The following is a 19807-nucleotide window of genomic DNA, read 5'->3' as shown; positions in this document are numbered from 1 at the left end:
ATTGTGATTTCCTGTCCTAATGTGTTTTATACCCCACTTCCTATAGACTGTAAGCTCGTTTGAGCAGGGTCCTCTTCAACCTATCGTTTCTGTAAGTTTTCTAGTAATTGTCCTATTTATAGTTAAATCACCCCCTCTCATAATATTGTAAAGCACTACGGAATCTGTTGGCGCTATATAAATGGCAATAATAATAATGTAGGTTTGGAAGAAGGTCAGTTTTTTTTGTTTTTCTTCATGAGAAGAGATTCGTTTATCCACTCAAAGTGTGTTACATAACTGTGAGTTAGGTTACTATATGATTTCAAGGAGAGATGGTGCATGAAGGACTTAAGATTGTCTAGTTTATTCAGATTTTTTTGCTTGGGCAACATGGATTCATCTCTAGTGCATTTGGATTTACTTTGGTTTATATTGTACAGGAGCCTTACATTGTGAAAATGTTATTTTTACGTTCTTGTAACAAACTGCTTCTGACCTTTTGATGTGGGTTCTAATTTAGCTTCTTGAGTCTGGACCCTATTAGGTGAATCCTGACTCGCCCATGTGGTAAGCGATTGAACTGGAGTTCTCCCTGTATATTGTCAATCTACCTCCGTAATATTCTATATGGTGTTATAAATTGTATGTAAATCATATCTCCATTGTTTTTAAACTGACATGTTGAGTTGTAGGTTATAATTGACTCACAGTTTACAATAAGATTTATTCATTTGTTTGTATTTTTATATATTTACAAGTGTGAGGAAATGTTTGCTATTTCTGTTACATGCTGTGATTTACTCATTATATATATATATATATATATGGCTGTTTTTTCTTTGTGTATTACCAAAACTTAAAATGAATGACAAAAAAAAAATCAAAAAGTTGATAGGCTAGCTGGATATTTATAATCACCTTGGATAATGGTATAAATTAACATGAAAAAAAAATATTTGGCCTTTTGTACTTTCATTTCATATATATTATGAACTTGATGTATTTGCTTTATTCTGTTTTTTTGCTACGCATGAGAGCAAAATTTAGAAGAGGTTCCCTTTAATCTTTAATTGCTGCTGAATGGAGAATCCATTCCAGAGCTTTATGAGAACTGAAATGAAGCTCTGATTTTAAGGTGTTGTGGATACCTTGTTTGCTATGCTATATGAGGGAAGGAAACAGGGGCTCTAGGAGAATCTTGATAAAGTCATTAGATACACAACATGATGAATGCACGTGTATGTATGACAGGGAAGCTAACCAGTGTTTTACCATGATAACCAATTTTCTATCTCCTGCTATAAACGGCAGATCCCCAATTCCCTCAGTGGCATCCAGATTTTGAAATTGACTTTCAGGTTGCAGACTGGCTTGGGCAGTCGCCAGAACCTCTATGCCAATCAGTAGCTCCACATTCAATGTACGTGTTCTTCCTGTATATAGAACTAAACACCGGTTGCATTTTCAAGGATCTCAAATATTTTCTTTTGGTTAGAGGACTAATTTTGGTAAATTTGTTGCCCTCACCTGGATTTTTTGTTGTTTTGAGACCAAAAATACGTGCAGTGTTTCTAATTCTGTTATGTTATATTTGTTTGGGGGCTGCATTTTCTTATCATATGAAGAAGTGTGTGTTTTTTTTTTTTACCTGTTTACTAAGGAAGAGATGCCTTGGGTGTAGAACAGGCATAGGCAACCTTCAGCACTCCAGATGTTTTGGACTACACCTCCCATGATTCTTTGCCAGCATTATGGGGGATGTAGTCCCAGCATCTGGAGTGCTAAAGGTTGCCTATGCTTAGTGTAGAACATACTCTTGGAGAAAGTCTACTTATTTGTTCCGAATTCCTTCTCCTAATTATAAAGGTTAGGCGGCTTCTTTTTCCAAGTGCAACAGATAAACGATGTTCACCTTTTCTAAGGCCTTTAGTAACCAGATGATGCCAGTAATTCCAAGAAGTACATTCTGCAAAAGCACTTTTCTACTCATGGAAAGTTTGTAAAGTAGATACCTGGATGTCATCCGAACCGTTTTTCCAGCATTAAAGCTTGGACATTGAAGCTTCCACAAACTCAGGGTTTGGTCACAATGTGATTGAGGCGGTTTTTAGTCAATTTAATGTAACACATTTTTAATTTCTGCGGTAATTTATGTATTCTATCCTTTTATTCCCTCCCATTCAAGTTAGCTAGGGTATATACCGATTGTGATGCTGCCATGTTTAAATAAAATTCAATGTAAATTTTTGGGGGGGTAAACCAAGGTTCATTATGATGTATCACACATAGTCATTTGCTTTTACCCATTTATTAACTTACCCCTGATTTTTGTAAAAATGCCTACAAAAGCAGATTGTTCAAAACAAAGAATACTGTGACAAGTAACAGTGACATCACTAAAATACAGATCTGCTTTGTAACAAAAACCAAAAGGCTTTAATATAAAAACAAAAATCCTTTCACAGGTTGATTAACACAAATCAAAAATATGACTGGAAAACAGAGCACTTTAAAAAGACATAAGGTTAACCAAAATAATTTTTGCCATGTTTTATGTATGGTTCGATCTGAAGGTATTTTTTCTTACATGCTCCGGTTTCACCCATGCTTCAGAGTCAAGTCTAGCAGGGTTATTTACTAAGCAGGGAGAACTCAATTTCAAAGTCAAGGTAAAAATAGCCAAACTGGTCAGCTATTCTTTCAATTTGGCTACTTTGGCCTTAAATTTTAAATTCTCATTTTAGTGAATAACCCCCACAGGATTTAAGATGCCAATTCCCAACAAATAATAGAGAGACTGCATTGCTCATGATGTTCCATACATCACAAAGGCTAAATTTCCACACGGACAAGTTTATTCACAAAAGTGCGTATCATGAGGCATTCATAGAGAAATATGCCAAAATAGCCACTTTGAATTTCAAACAATTCATACTTTAGTGAATAAACTTGAGCGAAATTAACAAAAATGGCTGAAAGAGTATGAGGAAGTCAAACAAATCAACAGTGAAAAGTTGAGCAAAAGCAAATACGAAACCTATTTGGCAAGATAACTAAACAATTTCACAGAAACGGCTTAATTATTCCTAATCAAAAGGTTTATATTTTTATGTGCATTAACTCCTCAGGGTCAAGTAAAAATGAGACATTTGAGACTGAATGCCGGGAATAACCAACTATCGATCAGGACGTGCCATGCCAGGCCTAGACTGGAGCATCATGGGACGAGAAGGAGGCCGCATCATAGGGGGTCCAGGCATCATAGGCATGTGAGCTCCCATTGGGGGTCTCATTCCAGGACCTGAGGAGGCAATAAGAATAGAAGACAAAGCTTTTAAAACAGAGAATATTACCAAAAAGTGTCAATAAATAAATGCTACATTTTGGGGTCAATCTTTTCCCTGTAGTTCATATGTCAAAATTTAATGCTTCACTTATTAGGTTTTGGCAGCTTTAACGACCCTTACAGTAAGCATTTGTGTAGGTCCTTAATCCCTTAAGAATGCAGGTGATTGTACACGTCCTAAACAAAAACAAAACCTTGAATTTGAGCTATAGATTTGATCCGTTAAATCAGCGTAACAAGTTCAGCTTATGAGAAGGAATTCAAAATAAATTGGTTTATGCTGATCTACAAAGTACGTAATAAGTCTAGGATTTAACTTTATTTTAGGTAGGTACAAGTCACAAAATACTAGGCATAAATGGAGACAATTACTATTCTTTACTACAATGTCAGGGGGCTCAACCTACCAGAAAAGTGATGGTTATGAGGGACATTTATAAGTCTGGGGCAGACATATTCCTGCAGGAGACTCACTTCGAGACCCTCAGCTCCAAATGTTACCATAAAAAATTCCCTACCATCTACTACAACAACTACTTTGCAAGCAAATTAAGGGAAGTGTGGCTATTCTTATTTGGACAAATGTTCCCTTTACATAGAAAAATGAATAAATACAGACAAATAAGGTTGATTTATGATTCTAACTGGTCTCATGGGTTCAAGGCAAATTACCCTGGTCAATTGGGACCGACCCAATAGACCCCAAAGTGGCTCTTCTAGGCGTATTTTAAAAAAACACTGAGGGAGAATTGATCATTGGAGGTGACCTCAATATTTCACTAGACTTGGGAAAAGATAGCACAGCCTTAAAGGAACACTAGTCACCGAAACAACATTAGCTTAATGAAGCAGTTTTGGTGTATAAAACATGCCCCATGCAGTCTCACTGCTCAATTTTCTGCCATTTAGGAGTTAAATCACTTTGCTTATGAACCCTAGTCACACCTCCCTGCGTGTGACTTGCACAGCCTTCCTAAACACTTCCTGTAAAGAGAAAGTTTATCCTTTATTACAAGTTCTGTTTAATTTGGATTTTCTTATCCCCTGCCATGTTAATAGCTTGCTAGAGCCTGCAAGAGCCTCCTGTATGTGATTAAAGTTAAATTTACAGAGCAAGAGATAAAATTGTTTAAGGTAAATTGCATCTGATTGAAAGTGAGACCAGTCCCCCCCCCCCCCCCCCCCCCCCATGCAGGCTGTGACAATCATAGCCAGGGGAGGTGTGGCAAGGGGCTGCATAAAAAGAAAAAAATATTTACCTCCTAAATGGCAGTGAGTTTAGCAGTAAAACCTGAGAGACTTGATCTATACACTAAAACTGCTTCAACTAAGCTAAAGTTGTTTAGGCGACTATAGTGTTCTTTTAAATCCCAAGTACCTGTCTGCAGCAAAAACACAAATGCATAAAGTACTCACTCTAAACCAACTGATCGATTGCTGGAGAGTCCTTAACCCATCAGCAAAATACTATACTTTTCTCTAAACTTACTAACACTTACACTAGGATAGACATGATGTTGCTGGCTCATCACTCTCTCAACTTACTCCAATCAGCAACCATTGGTAACATCACATGGTCGGATCATGCTCCGATCTCCATTAAATGATTGATTCCTACCAACCCTAGAAGGCAAACCCACTGGAGGTTAATCCCCCATATTATACAAAACGACACAGTTAAGCAATCCATCTCCCAACATATCCAGCAATATTTTCAGGACAATGGTACACCTTACACTTATGTACAGCAGGAGGCGAACACATATGTCTCAAGGGGTAAACTTATAAAATGGGGCTCTCACCAGGGAAAGATATAGAGCGCGTAGAAAATTACTTTAACAAATCAGACTAGAGGCAAACACAAATCTACCCTATTAGACGCTTGAGTATTAAACATTACTCTCCTGGCGCTCTGACCGTAAAATTTACTAAAATAAGTGTAAAAACATTTAGTTAACATAACTGGTATAGAGGTATGCATGGGTTCGTTGCGAAAAGGAAGCTCCCGCTATATTAGTCGCCATCCCGAGCAGCAGTCACATTATGTACTCATTTAATCAGATATTTAGTTAGCCTGTGTTCTGGCTCTCCTCTGGGTGCAGGTGTCAGTCTCTTTATGGTCATAGTGCCAGTTGCCTTGTCATAGATACAGTGCTCCGGTTCCACCGGTACATCTTTGGGCAGAGGGGTCTCTTGCTGCTGCCGTGTCGTCAGACCTGCAAGTTGCAAGAAGCTGTCAGGGTCATCTGTTGAGGTGAGTGTGTGGCTTTCCCCTTTGATGGCAGGTTAGCGTCTCTCAATTTCTTGGCTATAGGTGCCAATTTCCGTTTTTCTATTAGTGCTGAGAACGGTGTGTCAGGGTACACTGCCACTCTGTGACCTTCGTGAGTAACCGTTCCCAGTTCCCTTGATCGGGTCATTATGGCGGCCTGCACGGAGATGTCCCTGGTAACAATAATAACGTCTCTTGGTGCTTCTTTGGGTGCTGCTGCGGATTTCCGCACCCTGAAAGCTGTGGTGATTTGTGCCCTGTCTGTAAGGCCTTTAATGCACATGGCTGTCGTGAGGTCATGGACATAGGGTAGGAGCTGTGCGTCTTCTATGGTTTCGGGAACACCTCTGAGGCGCAGGTTTTTTCGCCTGTGCCTTGCCTCCATAGTAGACACCGAGCGCCTCAGGTCTCATACCTGTGATGTGAGCTCCTGTAGGCTCTGATCTGTATCACAGAGTTTCTTGTCCCTGGCTGTCTCCCGTGTCTCTAGGTCGCGGACTGTGCGGCGCACGTCCTCAACTTCTGTCTGGACCTTCTGGAGGTCCTCTCTCCAAATCTGCCTTAGGTCGATCAAGAGCCTTTTTATATCCCCCTTTTTGGCTGGGGTCTCGTCTGCTTCAGGGTCCGACGAGCTGTCTCGGACCTCTGAGCGAGGTGAGGGCAGTGAGTCATCTTTTTCTGCGGAGGCTTCGGGAGAGTAGTAGGCCTCAGGCGCCAACTTGGGTCTCCGTGGGGGCTCAAAGGAGAGTCTGATATTGGGTTGCCTAGGCATAGCTGAGCCCTGATTCTTTTTTTTTTTTCTTCCCCATGGTCTCTGCTCGGGGGTATTCCTTGTCTCGGGTGTATTCTTTTATGTTTTCCCGTGGATTTGGACTTTTATGTCTATGATTCCGAGCGGAGCTCTGCGAAGAGACGCCCGTTCGGTTCAGCTGCTGGCCACGCCCCCTACTGTGATTATTTTGTATTTGGGCAGTAGAGTTTCCCTTGGGCATCAACATCACCCAAAACGTCTCAGAACTATATCTCATTCTATTATTGTCTGATATCTGGAAAGACCTTGGCAGATGGAACAAACACCATTTCATATGGTTGGGGAGAGTGAATATTATCACAATGAATACTCTCTGATAACTTCTTTTCAATAATCTGTTTGGCGTGTCCCTCTATCATTAATCTCTGGTGACTTCACTGGGACAGAGGCTTAACACACACGGTCAGCCACAGTAATGTAAAAAGCTTTACGCAGCACCCACTTTGAGCACTGCATACAGCTCAACGTTCAGTCTGGAGCCACAAAATTACAGAATTATTCTGTGTACTTAAGGCTGAATAATTCAGTCATGCTTCCTAAAGGGTTTAAAAGGGGAGGCTAACATTGAAGAAAAATTGGCAAACTGTACAATCTTTATTTTGAATATCAATGATCAGACAAGAGGGTCCACAATAGATCAAGAGTTTATATATCACGTAAACAGTTGGAATGACCTACTCATAGCTTATGCTAGTTTATACATACATATTAATTAGAGTTAAGGGCCTAAAATATATTTGTACAGCACAGCCCTATGCTATCTGACACTTAAATGATCATTCTATGGGCATGTTCTGGTGCAGTAGTCAAACAGTTTTGGTCCCACAACTAGTGTTCTACTGGGCACCTGCAATCCTTGCTGCCGATCTCTTCCAGAAGAATCCAGCTCTACAAAACTAAGCAGGGTCACACTTATGACAGTGTAAACTGAATGCTCTAAGCCAAGGAGTGCAATCTTGCATGTGTTTTATTATATGGAGAAACCTTGCTTCTTCTGCAGCCAAGAGCATTTAACCATGGTGCTAGCACTCAGGCTACCAGGCAAGTTGCCAAATGGTACTAAAAACGTTCTACATATCGTGGGATGGTGCCATAGCACTCCTAGTGGTTATGGTACTTAAAGTTTTCATTTAAAACAAAAACAAAAAGAATAAAGCAATTAAAAGGTGTATTGACTACACTAATTGAGACATTGAGCAAAAATAGCAAAATTGATATAAAAAAAAAATCTCTAGCTTGGCCAACTGGGTCTAAAATGAGCAGTTTCTTAGTTATTACACTATTTATCGACTAAATTAGTTGGTGATTTGTTGCATAGAAAGTTTTTTTTTAACTTCACATACTTATGAGTTTTCTGGCTCTAGCAGGTCAAAAGGATCCTGCCTTCACATGATTAAGAAATGGGTGAAAAGGTTTGTCATCAGGGCTTGAGGAGGAAACAAGCATTGTCTAGGTGAAAAGGTTAGATATACTGTGTAATAGTCCTCTTGCACGCAGGTATGTCGATATTAAAGTAAAAGAAGGCAGTTTTATAATTATAGTGTTTCAACAGATAAGAAGTCAGAAAAAAAAAATCTGTGTATCAATTAAGGTTGTAACAGGGTGTACACAGATGCCATTGTCATTTTCCTGTGAGGGGTGAAATAACTGCTAGATTAAGTAGTGTATACTTTGTTATATTACGGCATTTGTAGCAAATAGTACAGGGAATGCTGCCATGGTGTTCATGTTTTGTCATGTTAGTGATTGTGATGACATCAGTTTTGCCACTGATGAATTTATTACTTGTGAAAACATCTACAGACAAGAAACAAACAAAATCTTACCATGCCCGACTGGCATCATTCCAGGAGGAGGTGGCCCCATCATTGGCATCATAGGGGGGCCAGCCATGGGTGGAGCTGCCATCATTCCAGGACGAGGTGGTCCACCTATGCATAAAGTTACATGGAAACATGTTTTTTTTTTATAAATAAACTAAAATGCATTAATCTCTCAATGTTACTAAATCATTTAACTGGATTGAATTTACATCTTGGCTTCATTAGGATAATTGTTTTGTTGTTGCTCACTCCATGTCACAAGACACCATTATTAATTTTTGGTTGTTGCCAAGCCTCTAGTCCTCATTCTGGGAATAATAACTTTCTGATTCTAGATCATATGTTTTTCATGTGAGCCATTCCACAATTCCACCTGCTGCCAAATCTCAGTTAATTACCGTATTTTTCGGACCATAAGGCGCACCGGGTTATAAGGCGCAATATCATTGATCGACTGCCAACGGGTTTATTTTCATACATAAGGCACACCGGGTTATAAGGCGCACGCATCAAATGAAACAAAATGAAATGATTGGAGACTGTGCAGGGAGACTGACAGGTCTCCCTGCAGCTGCTGGCAGCCACACCAGCTCCTCCCTCCCCTCGGACTGACAGGCTGGCACAGTCCGAGGGGAGGATTTATTATAATAATCATTAGGGCTGTCAGCCCGGCCCCAGCTTAATGCGGCCCAACGGGAAATTTCCCAGTATCCTGGTGGGCCAATCTGGCCCTGCAAGCAGTGCAGCTTCGTAGCTTACCAAGGCCGTGCTCAAACATGTTGACAGATTTTTGAGCGCCGTGTACCACATAAAATCGGTTCTAGGACAGAGAGCACAACCATACATTAGGCGCACCGCATTATAAGGCGCACTGTCGATTTTTGAGAAAATGAAAGGATTTTAAGTGCGCCTTATGGTCTGAAAAATACGGTACTACAGATGCCTATAAAACCAAAATTTTTCTGCATTGTAATCCAACTTTATTTCTCCTCTGTTATTCTGTGGCTAAGCATATATAACAGTTTTACATTTTTCTTAGCAGCAATTATACATACCTAGACTAGGTGGTGGCGGAAGCATAGTACCTCCAGCTGGTGGAGCAGCAAAAGGCGTTGGTGGTATCTTTCCTTGTTGAAATGCAGCCGCTGTAATAAGAAATTGCATGAATTTGCAATCCATACATTATGGGAGGAAGACAAAATATATTTTGCAATATTTTAGAGCGGGTCTAAGTAAAAGCTGTCAACTAACCAGATTACAGATATCTAAACGTAAATTGGATAGTATTTTTTTGGAAAGCTGAATGCCTAAAAATGCCTCCAAAATAACCCCATAAAGTAAAAGTTGTCTAAAAGCAAGAATTGTAACATAAGAGAGGGGCAGGGCAATGACAACAGACACTCTGCTTCAGTGCTGTTATTCAATACAAAGCTAAAGGTGAAGGCAGGTATTTGGCAATGAAAATGTACATTTAGCTGGTGTTCAGAAAGGATTAAAGCAGAATATCCATTCTCTCAAATCACAAGTTTATTGCGTGAACTCTTAAGCAAAGCCAAAATAAGTATGCTACGTTCTGAATCCAAATTGGTGGAGAGTGGCAAGTGAAAGGAGCATTTAGAATAGTCATATACCATAACCAAAAACCAAAGTAATCAATAGATTATATTCCATATACATCTGTGAGTTTAACAAAAGGATCATCAGTTAGTATGTCTCATCCATAAATTAATATGGTGCTTCTCCCACTCACTGGTTTTGTCAATCAGGCTTTGTGCCTGCTCTTCCATCCATTTCTGATAGTAATCTTTCACATTCTCCTTGTGCTTCCTTCCACTGCAGTGAGTCTTGCGAACTGAAGGCTAGAAGACAAAAATGATTTACTTGAACAAAATTACTTTCAAGATAAAATAGACTGGTCAGATTTTTGTGTTTACATAATACAGTACACAATAATATAATGGACATGGAAGCTCCTGTGCCACCGCCTAATGGACAGGCATAAAAGCTACCCTCCTGCCCACAGACTTAAATGATATATAGGATATGGGGTTACACTGTGTTAATGATGAGCTGGATGAAAGCTATTATGTTAAAGCTGTTGTGCAGTTAGTTTGTGCTGAAACCAGACTCCCAGGCCACTTATTTGTGACTTCTCATGCCTTACAGAGTAGCTCTGCTGGCGGTCCCAGCTTCAAAGAGGAATTTACGTTGTAAGCCCTGAGATCCCATACAATCAAATTAACCCCTTTTGAAATTGACAATACCACCTCTACCAGTCACGAACATAACTTTAGTTTTACCGATTCGGACGCTTTTTGGATATGTTGTGTGCTCAGATCGGGGCTATTCGGGAATATATTTTTTGTGGGGGTTCCAATGCGGTTGTCATACATTTTGTGATAAGAAAACTTACACACAATTTTTACATATGTGAGAGAATTGGATTAGCTTAATGTGAGCTCAATTATCTTTGAAACACAATGGCTTGTGGGAAGGAAACCCCTGTGATTTTGTATTTTAATAGACATCTGTTTCTGTTCTTAATTATGCTTTCCTTTTTAATATTCCCTTTATTGTTTAACAATAACTATTCTTCATGGACTGATATCGGAGAATTAGACCGAACAGGATGCAGAACCATGTCTGTATACATGGAAAACGGAACGCATGCGTTCCACTGTTGGAACGCATATGCCGAAACCGGAAATGACTGTATCAATGCGTTCCACTCGTGGAGCGCGGAAGTAAAAACACCACGATTGAATAAATTAAGCCGGGAAAACGGCGCGAAATTTGTACTACAAATGAAGAACACCCATAGCAAGAATCTACAGCAACTGAGGAAGCCTCATCAAGAGGAGAAACGCGTTTTGCTACTAGAGACTCTCTCTATAAGACTGCCTACAACTGTAAGGTCTTATTTTTTATATTTTACTTGTGCACTTTATTAATAAAGCACTTTATACTACTTGTACCAACCAGTGAGAGGACATCATTCTATTTATCACCTCCTGTACTAACCTGTGAGAGGACATATTATTCATCACCTTCTGGCAGCATAAAGAAGGGAGTGGGAACCTTAATGCCACAACGCTGAAAGATTGAGCCTTATTCCATAGGCTCCTGCTTTGTGAGTTTATTTTCACACATTTCCCTGATATTTATAGAACATCCAGACAATATTGCACTATGATGTGTCCTCCTGTTTTTTATCTTTAGGGTACCCATTTCTAACAAGAAGAAATCCCATTTTAAATTGTTATCTATTGTAAACAAGAAGAAACTCCACCTTATATTGTATGTATATTTCGTTTATTGTGAGGGCGAAGGGTACTCACTAAGGTGTATGAGGAGCTCTTGGTTTATTTCTATATATGTGTATTCCACTGGTTTTACTGTATTTCTTTATATTCCCCCAAATTATGCTCAGCTAAGTCTTCTGAGTAAAAGGACACCCCCATTGTATGTCTATGGCACTATTTTGTGAAGCTACAGTGCCATATAGGAGACCAAGCCATATCAGTTTTGACCGAACTTTGAATTTTGACGCCGGGCCTATGTGCAATTTCCAAGCATCTTTGCAGGTTTTAAATTCAAACTACCCCACAAAGGCCTACCATTTCTTAAAGTAGACACCCCAGGGTATTTCAAAAGGCATATTTTGAACCTTAGCGTGGGATCATTTTTCCGCTCGCTTGTACCAGGTGTAGTGGTAATAAGCGTTTTTTCTGCCTTTTTGACACACAAAGTGAGTTTGCACAGTATATTTTGCAAACCTTATGTGTACTACCACTGTATAATACTTCATATGTTGCTCAGCTATGTCTGCTGAGTACAAAAATACCTCCGTATGTACCTTTGCCAGGTATATGTGGACATCGGAGGGGCACATTTGGGACACAGCCATTCCATTTTTTTTCAAATTTTGAATTTTTACGCTGTGCCCATGTCCCATTTTAGAGTATTTTACCAGGCTATATAAACCAAATAACCCATAAAGCCATACCATTTCTTAAAGAAGACATCCCAGGGTATTTCAAAAGGCATATTTTGAACCTTAGCGTGGGATCATTTTTCCGCTAGCTTGTACCAGGTGTAGTGGTAATGAGCGTTATTAAATGTATTTTTTTACTTTTTAAAACTATTTTTTTAAACTTTTGTTTTGCTTATTAATTTTTTTAAAGTTTCCTAAACTTTTGTAAAACTTTTTTTTTTTACAGATTTAACATTTTTCTAAGCTTTTTTTTTACGTTAACCCCTAACTAGCAGTAAGCAGCACTAACAGTAAATTCCCAATTTTCCCATAACTCCCACCCACCCTAGCTAGCAAAATATTTAATTAAACAATATTTAAATTAGTTAATTAAATAAATTTAACCCCTGAGGGTTAAAAAATAAATAAAAGTTAATCGTCAGGGGTTAAAAAAAAATTAGATCACAGTATAATACTGTGATCTGTATTTTGATCACTGTAGGCAGTGATCGACTGGCAGGGAAGGGGTTAATTTTTTATTAAAATGGGTAAAGGGAGGGTAAAGGGGGGTGGGATTTTAAATAAACTTTATTTTTTTTGTCACCAGGGGGTAGGATCAACACTGATCCGTCTCCCTGCACTTCACACTGAACCCGGAAGTGCAGGGAGGCGGAGGTGAGTATACACAGCACATGTGCCCGCTCTGGCATGCTGTCAGAGCGGGCACATGTACTGGGGCAGCCGTATCCGGTGCTCCCGGTCTGCCTCTAATGCAGAGGCAGACCGGAGCACCATTAACCCCACGATCGCGGCGATCTGGGGTTAATTTTAACGGGCGACGGACAAGGTCCGTCACTCGTCATTAACGCATTCCCGAGTGACGGACCTTGTCCGTCACTCGTCGTTAAGGGGTTAATTTAAATGTTTTATAATTATATATTTTGCTAGCTGGGGTGGGTGGGAGTTATGGGAAAATGGGGAATTTACGGTTAGTGCTGCTTACTGCTAGTTAGGGGTTAACGGTAAAAAAAAAAAAAAAAGCTTAGAAAAAAATGTTAAATCTGTAAAAAAAAAAAAAAAAACTTTTAAGGAAGTTTAAAAAAAAAAATAATAAGGAAAACAAAAGTTTAAAAACTAGTTTTAAAAAGTTTAAAAAGAGTAAAAAAATACATTAAAAAAATGCTAATTACCACTACACCTGGAACAAACTAGAGGAAAAATGATCCCACTTGAAGGTTCAAAATATGCCTTTTGAATTACCCCAGGGTGTATTCTTTAATAAATAGTATGTGTTTGTGGGGAAGTTTCAATAACCAACCATCTAAACTACTCCAAATTGGAACATGGACACAGCGTAAAACTTCAAAGTAAGAAAAAAAACTGAATGGCTGAGTCTCAAATGTGCCCCTTTAACATCCACATATACCTAGCAAAGGTACATACCGGGGTATTGCTGTACTCAGACGACATAGCTGAGGAACATATGAAGTATTATACACTCATAGCACACATAAGGTTTGCAAAATATACTGCGCAAACTCACTTTGTGTGTCAATAAGGCAGAAAAAATGCTTATTACCACTACACTTGGTACACGTTAGCGGAAAAATGATCCCATGCTAAGGTTCAAAATATACAAATTGAAATACCCTGGGAGGTCTTCTTTAAGAAATGGTGTATTTGGATTATATAGCCTGGTAAAATACTCTAAAATGGGACATGGGCACAGCGCAAAAATTTTAAGTTTGAAAAAAAACTGGAATGGCTATGTCCCAAATGTGCCCCTCGAATGTCCACATTTACCTGGCAAAGGTACATACTGGGGTATTGCTGTACTCAGCCGATATAGCTGAGCAACATATGAAGTATTATGCAGTCGTAGCGCACACAAGGTTTGCAAAATATACTGTGAAAACTCACTTTGTGTGTCAATAAGGCAGAAAAAAATGCTTATTACCACTACACTTGGTACAAGCTAGCAGAAAAATGATCCCACGCTAAGGTTCAAAATATGCCTTTTGAAATACCCTGGGATGTGTTCTTTAAGAAATGGTATGCCTTTATGGTGTAGTTGTAATATGTAGCCTGCTCAAGTGCTCCAAAGTGGAACACGGACGCATCAAAACCCTCCATGAAAATTCACACTTAAAAACGTAAACTTGCCACGTCTCTTTTACAGCACTGTAACATCACTAAATATTGCCAAAGACATACAATGGGAGTGTCATTTTACTCAGAAGACTTAGCTGAGCATAATTTGGGGTGTTTGAACTTAGTGGCACATATGAAATATACAAAATGCCCAGCAAAAATGTAATCCGTATGTAAAAAATGCCCAAAATATTTTTTTACCACATACTTTGGCATATATTGGTGAAAAAAATGGGGGCATGTTAAGGCACAATATGCACCATATGAGATACCCTGGAGTGTCTACTTTTACAAATGGTAGGCCTTTGTGGTTTTTTTTTGAGAAGTCAAACAGTTATAATACCCCAAATGGAAGCATAGGCTCATTAAATCCGTCTCTCAAAATTCTACTGTGAATACTGAAAAGGACAGGTCTCATATATGGCACTGTAGCTTCATGAAATAGTGCCAAAGACATACAAAGCGGGTGTCATTTTACTCAGCAGATGTAACTGAACACAAAATAAAACTTTGTACAGGAATAGCACACACCAACTTTACAAAATACACATGAGAAGTTCTTTGTTATAAGTTTGTGTGCCAAACACCAAAAAAAAAAAAAAACACAATGTTACTCCAATATTTAGCAGAGGTTGGCGGTGAAATGACTACGTAGAAAGTGTCAAAACAACCTTAGGTAAATAGCCTGTGATGTCTACTTTATATAAATATATACTTTTGTGTGGCAATTTTGTTTTCTTTTATGGCTATTAAGCTTACAAGACAAACATACCAAATTCTAAAATTGCTCCACATTAAAAGTTTATTTTACTCCTTGTGCTTTGTGATCTGTAACTCCCCCCCCCCCCCAAAAAAAAAAAAACTTAAAATCCCAGACACATTATATATTCTGTAAATCAGAACAACTAAATTAATTTATTTTTAATTACTTTCTTTAACCTGCACTAATTATGCACACATTATTATTGCAAAAACTGTAAAAATAAAATATTTTTTTTTTTTGCATTTTTCTGTATTTTTTTGAGATATATATTTATTTATATATATATATATATATATATATATATATATATATATATATATATATATATTACATCAAATTAAAGCCCTTTCTGTCCTTTAAAAAACAGTATATAATATGTGTCGGTGCAATAAATGAGAGAGATGCAAATTGCAGTTGAACACAAACAGCAAGAAAATGCAAAAATTGCTTGTGTCATTAAGCGCAAGACAACTTCTGAAGCTGTGTCCTTAAGGGGTTAAACCAAGTCTACATTGCTATTCATAACCAAGACAATTTACCAAATAAACCATGTATGACTGATATGTATCCACTAATAATACACGACATATGTAGCTACTACATATAGGGCTAACAAAATATAAATCAACAGAAGATTGAGAGTTGCCAGGGAGACCGGGATGACCCCCACTGGTCCAGAGGAGTGGGAGAGCACCAACAACAGCTCCAGATCGAGAGATTGGCGTCCCGCATTCACGGCATAAAAACCCAATAAACGTAAAAAGGGTCTTACAGCTCCCTAAGTTACTGAGACATAGGCGGAATAACCATACATAACACATGAAAAGAAGATAAAGACACGAAATCCAATCTCCTAGTAAGGAGATCCACAGAAGAAATGTATTAGGAAGAAGAGTCAACATGCCTAATGAACAGCAAATACACATGGGAAAAGTAGTAAGGAGAGTAGTTGCAATAATTTGAACTAGAGCAGAGATCCTTGGTTGTATGTGGATGGAAAGGTTGCAAATATACCCCAAATACACACACGGAAACATCACAACACTTTTTCCCAGCTTTAAAAGTTGCAAGAATAAAACAGACATCACCCACCAAAACAAAGGGTTACAAGAGTATTTAGGGTTATTTTGACACTTCATTTGGCCAGAAATAATATCCCCACCACAAAAAAGTATACCTTTCAAAGAATTTACTAAAGTTACATACAGAGCATGCAAGGCCTGATCTGGGTCATTAAAATTTGACCTCAACTGACAGAGGTTAACACAGGCATCAACAACAGATACCTGCATCTACTACCTAGAGAGACCTGGCGCATGATGATGACCAAAAGAACATATTGTAAGTAATATGAAGCCATTTTTCTCATCACATACCAGTATGTGCAACTGGCCAAAAACTAGGGATCGACCAATTGTCGGTTTTACAGATATTATCGGCTGATATTCGGTATTTTCTGCAATATCGGTATCGCCCAATAAAGATACCGATATTGCCGATAATACCTCCCAGGACCGCCGGGCTCATTACAAAATAAACCATACATAAATATTAAAAATAAAATTAAAAATGCCTCCTAATTTTACACAAATCACATCCCTTCAGGAACACACACTGCACACTCTGTATATAATGCAGAGTGTGTATATAATACACACTACACAGTCACTGCATTATATACACACACACTACACAAATACACACGGTTCCCCTGTCTTAACACGCTGCATCCACTGCATGTGGCATGTATATTTTGTGCATTTACATTTAGAAATAGTTTATTTTTTCAAAATGGTAAATGCATAGAATATCGGCAAGTTATTGTCTATAGGCCTGAAAGTTCACAGATTATCGGCTCTAAAAAATCAATATCGGTCGATCCCTACCAAAAACTACTATGCTCACAAAACAAGGCTCATGTTTACACAATAAAACAGTGTTTTATTATTGCCAACAGCTGAACAAAGGTTCCATGATATCATATTGATATTCTAATAAGCTGCAGTATTTTATATTGCATGGTTAAAATGACAGAACCACTGCACCAAGACCATTTAATTAAAATTGCATCCTAGGAACACCTCTCGTGGTTGTCATTTATTCCATGGTGCGGTCAATATGTGCAGGACTGGTGTAGGGGTGTCTTCACACTCTAGCAGTTTGAGCAGGGTCCTCTTCAACCTTTCGTTCCTGTAAGTTTTCTTGTAATTGTCCTATTTCTAGCTAAATCCCCCCCTCTCATAATATTGTAAAGCGCTACGGAATCTGTTGGTGCTATATAAATGGCGATAATAATACACAAAGACGCTCCCCGTAGCGATGTATTTAGCCAATATATCTCTAGGAAGAGATGTGGATTGGCGCAGTAGTCCCCACAATATTTTTCTATGGGGAAGCAACATAATGGTCAATCATGTTCTCAGCTGGGATGATGCTGCACATGGATGGAGACCAACAAGGCAAAGGACAAACAACAAGTCAAAATACTGTATTTTACCTCTCATACCCAAAAAGATAGAAAAACACTCTGAGGTTAGAAATATAAGTTTGTTGTGCAAACATTAGAGAGTGTTCATTTAGACCACTTTGTTTATGCAGCACCAGCTGCACTTTCCATGACTGACAGGGTTAATTTTTACCACAATGTGTTTACTTTAGATGTTCTTAAGTCCTACTCTGCTAACGTTAATCACACGCAGGAGGTTGTTTCAGTCTCTAGCAGGCAATAAATAATTCTAAAACTGAACACACTGGACTATGAAGCAATTTAAAACATTTGAACTCTTCTTCCAGTTAGTCTATAGGGTGGCTGTGTAAGCCAAAGCCATAGAAGGTGTGGCTAGGACTGGATAAACCGACACAAAAGTGATTTAACGTCTAAATAGCGGGAAATTGAGCAGTGAATGGGACATGATCTATACACTATAAACGCTTCATTAAAGCACTACTCCTTTATACCGCAACTGAACATGATTAATTCTTTTCAAGTTTCCCTCCCCTTCCCAACCCTTATTACAATGTTTTTATAATTTGCTGTAAACTTACAAAAAAAAAAAAAAACCTATCTGAAAATAATTCCTTTCATTCATTGCACTAGATGTGGATACAAGATTGGCAGGTACTTACGGAATCATGAGTGAGGTAGGTGTCACAGTAGTCACAATAAAACCTGCAAACAAAGACAACACAATTAATCAGTGATCAGATATTTGATTTTTAAAGAAGCTCTACTTTACTATTCGTGCATCGAGCACTAGTCACCGCACCACTTACACCACATACTGTAAATTAAATACGCTCACAATTGCCAACAAACTATAAAAAGAAACGCTCACTCATAAACAATCTATTCGATCATATTTTATAAAAATCTAAAACTCACTTAGGCATGGTTACGATGGCGGCCTCCTCTCTATTGTCGCAGCCGGAAGTGACGTTTGTTTTAAGAGACCGCCGCAGGTATAATTTTAGCTCTCTATTGTCGCAGCCGGAAGTGACGTTATTTTTAGAGACCGCCGCAGTTGTAATATTATCTGGCAGGAAGTGACGTCAATAAACAGGAAGATTCGTTATTATACGCCATTTTTAGTTTGGGTACATCACTTCTGGCAATGCCACATATGTGTGGAATCAAACTAATTGGAAATACACATCTAATTTTGTGCAACCACATTTTACTGACTGTTAGAAAGACAGACTGATTTCTTTTCTTTTAAATTACAAAAAAAACAAACGCTGGTTTCCTCGACGTACGTGTGTTGCTAGGGGTGGAGCAACACGTACCGTGAGTTTTCAGCCGTCTGTCGTGTGACGTCATGACGCAGTGCAGTGCTGAGGAAGCGGGGAGGCCCCGAGCGGCCTGCTGCGGAGCCGGAGACCGGGGCCTGGCGTGACGGGCCCGGCTTCTGTTAACGTGGTGCGTGGGTATAGCAAACCGGGACAAAAAATAAAAAAAATCGCAGGACTAATGAAGACCACCTTCCTCTGGGTCAAAAGTCACACACAGGTGGGGGTAGAGGGGGAGTAGCTCAAAGGTCAACAGCAGCCCATCATAGCCAAGTTAATGGCAGGAGAGGGTGAGGCAGTGACAAGCAGCTTGGTGACAGTGTTCAGTTCCACAGGGTCTCCTCTATTGATTGGTAGAATAAGGTGTGTGAGGCTGGGTTACAGGTATGACCTATCCATACAGTGGGTTTTATGATGTTTGTGTTCAATGCATTTGCCAGAAGTGTTGATGGTCTCTGTATTGTCCTAGGTCAGTGTTGTCATGGAGGGGATGGACGTTGATCTGGACCCTGAACTCTTACAAAAGTTCAGTTGTTTAGGAACCACAGATAAAGATGTTCTGATCTCAGAGTTCCAGAGGCTCCTGGGCTTCCAGCTCAACCCGGCTGGCTGTGCATTCTTCCTGGACATGACCAACTGGTATGTTTTTGTTGTTGTGTTTTTTTCCCCTTTGTTTTTGTAATTATGCAAGGGGACACACATTCAGTTACATATTTAAACATTTATGAAACCAAAAAAAATAGCAGTTTCTCCGAAGTATTCTAGTTATAGATACAAAGAGGCTGCTTTTTTCCCCCAGATACTTTTTCTGATGGTTTGTTTTGCTGTTGCAGAGCTATGTATGAGGGTGCTGCTCTACTCGCTACCTTGTTGTAGTTTGAAATAGTTTGTCAAAGCTCC

General features: G+C 39.0%; 2 protein-coding genes across 3 annotated transcripts in view; one reads left to right on the top strand and one right to left on the bottom strand.

Moving 5' to 3' along the window:
* Positions 1-2274: 2274 nt before the first annotated feature.
* Positions 2275-18599, bottom strand: SNRPC (small nuclear ribonucleoprotein polypeptide C). Its single transcript, XM_063444403.1, has 6 exons — positions 18504-18599; positions 18248-18290; positions 9985-10093; positions 9290-9379; positions 8238-8342; positions 2275-3283 (listed from the first exon to the last, which is right to left on the bottom strand). Exons 1-6 carry the CDS (start codon positions 18509-18511, stop codon positions 3159-3161), a joined length of 480 nt encoding a protein of 159 aa, XP_063300473.1. The 5' UTR covers positions 18512-18599; the 3' UTR covers positions 2275-3158.
* A 316-nt stretch (positions 18600-18915) lies between these two features.
* The window catches only part of ILRUN (inflammation and lipid regulator with UBA-like and NBR1-like domains), a 47605-nt gene continuing 46713 nt past the window's right edge, over positions 18916-19807 (top strand). The window contains exons 1-2 of one of the 2 annotated variants that reach the window (XM_063453027.1): positions 18916-19037; positions 19377-19546. In XM_063453027.1, the coding sequence (XP_063309097.1) occupies positions 19389-19546 (158 nt within the window). In that variant the 5' untranslated portion in view covers positions 18916-19037; positions 19377-19388. Of the gene's footprint in view, positions 19038-19232; positions 19292-19376; positions 19547-19807 lie in introns of those variants that run through there. The other variant, XM_063453031.1, reaches the window with a different exon arrangement.

The sequence above is a fragment of the Pelobates fuscus genome, chromosome 1 (genome assembly GCF_036172605.1).
Source record: "Pelobates fuscus isolate aPelFus1 chromosome 1, aPelFus1.pri, whole genome shotgun sequence".
Taxonomy (NCBI): domain Eukaryota; kingdom Metazoa; phylum Chordata; class Amphibia; order Anura; family Pelobatidae; genus Pelobates; species Pelobates fuscus.
The sequence above is the reverse complement of the archived record's forward strand: the minus strand, read 5'-3'. Positions and strand labels throughout refer to the sequence as shown.

Coding starts and splice junctions, on each gene's coding strand:
- SNRPC (XM_063444403.1), bottom strand. Junction 8,343..9,289: donor TCCGCCACCACCTAGTCTAG/GTATGTATAATT, acceptor CTTTATGCATAG/GTGGACCACCTCGTCCTGGA. Junction 3,284..8,237: donor AATGATGCCAGTCGGGCATG/GTAAGATTTTGT, acceptor TTGCCTCCTCAG/GTCCTGGAATGAGACCCCCA.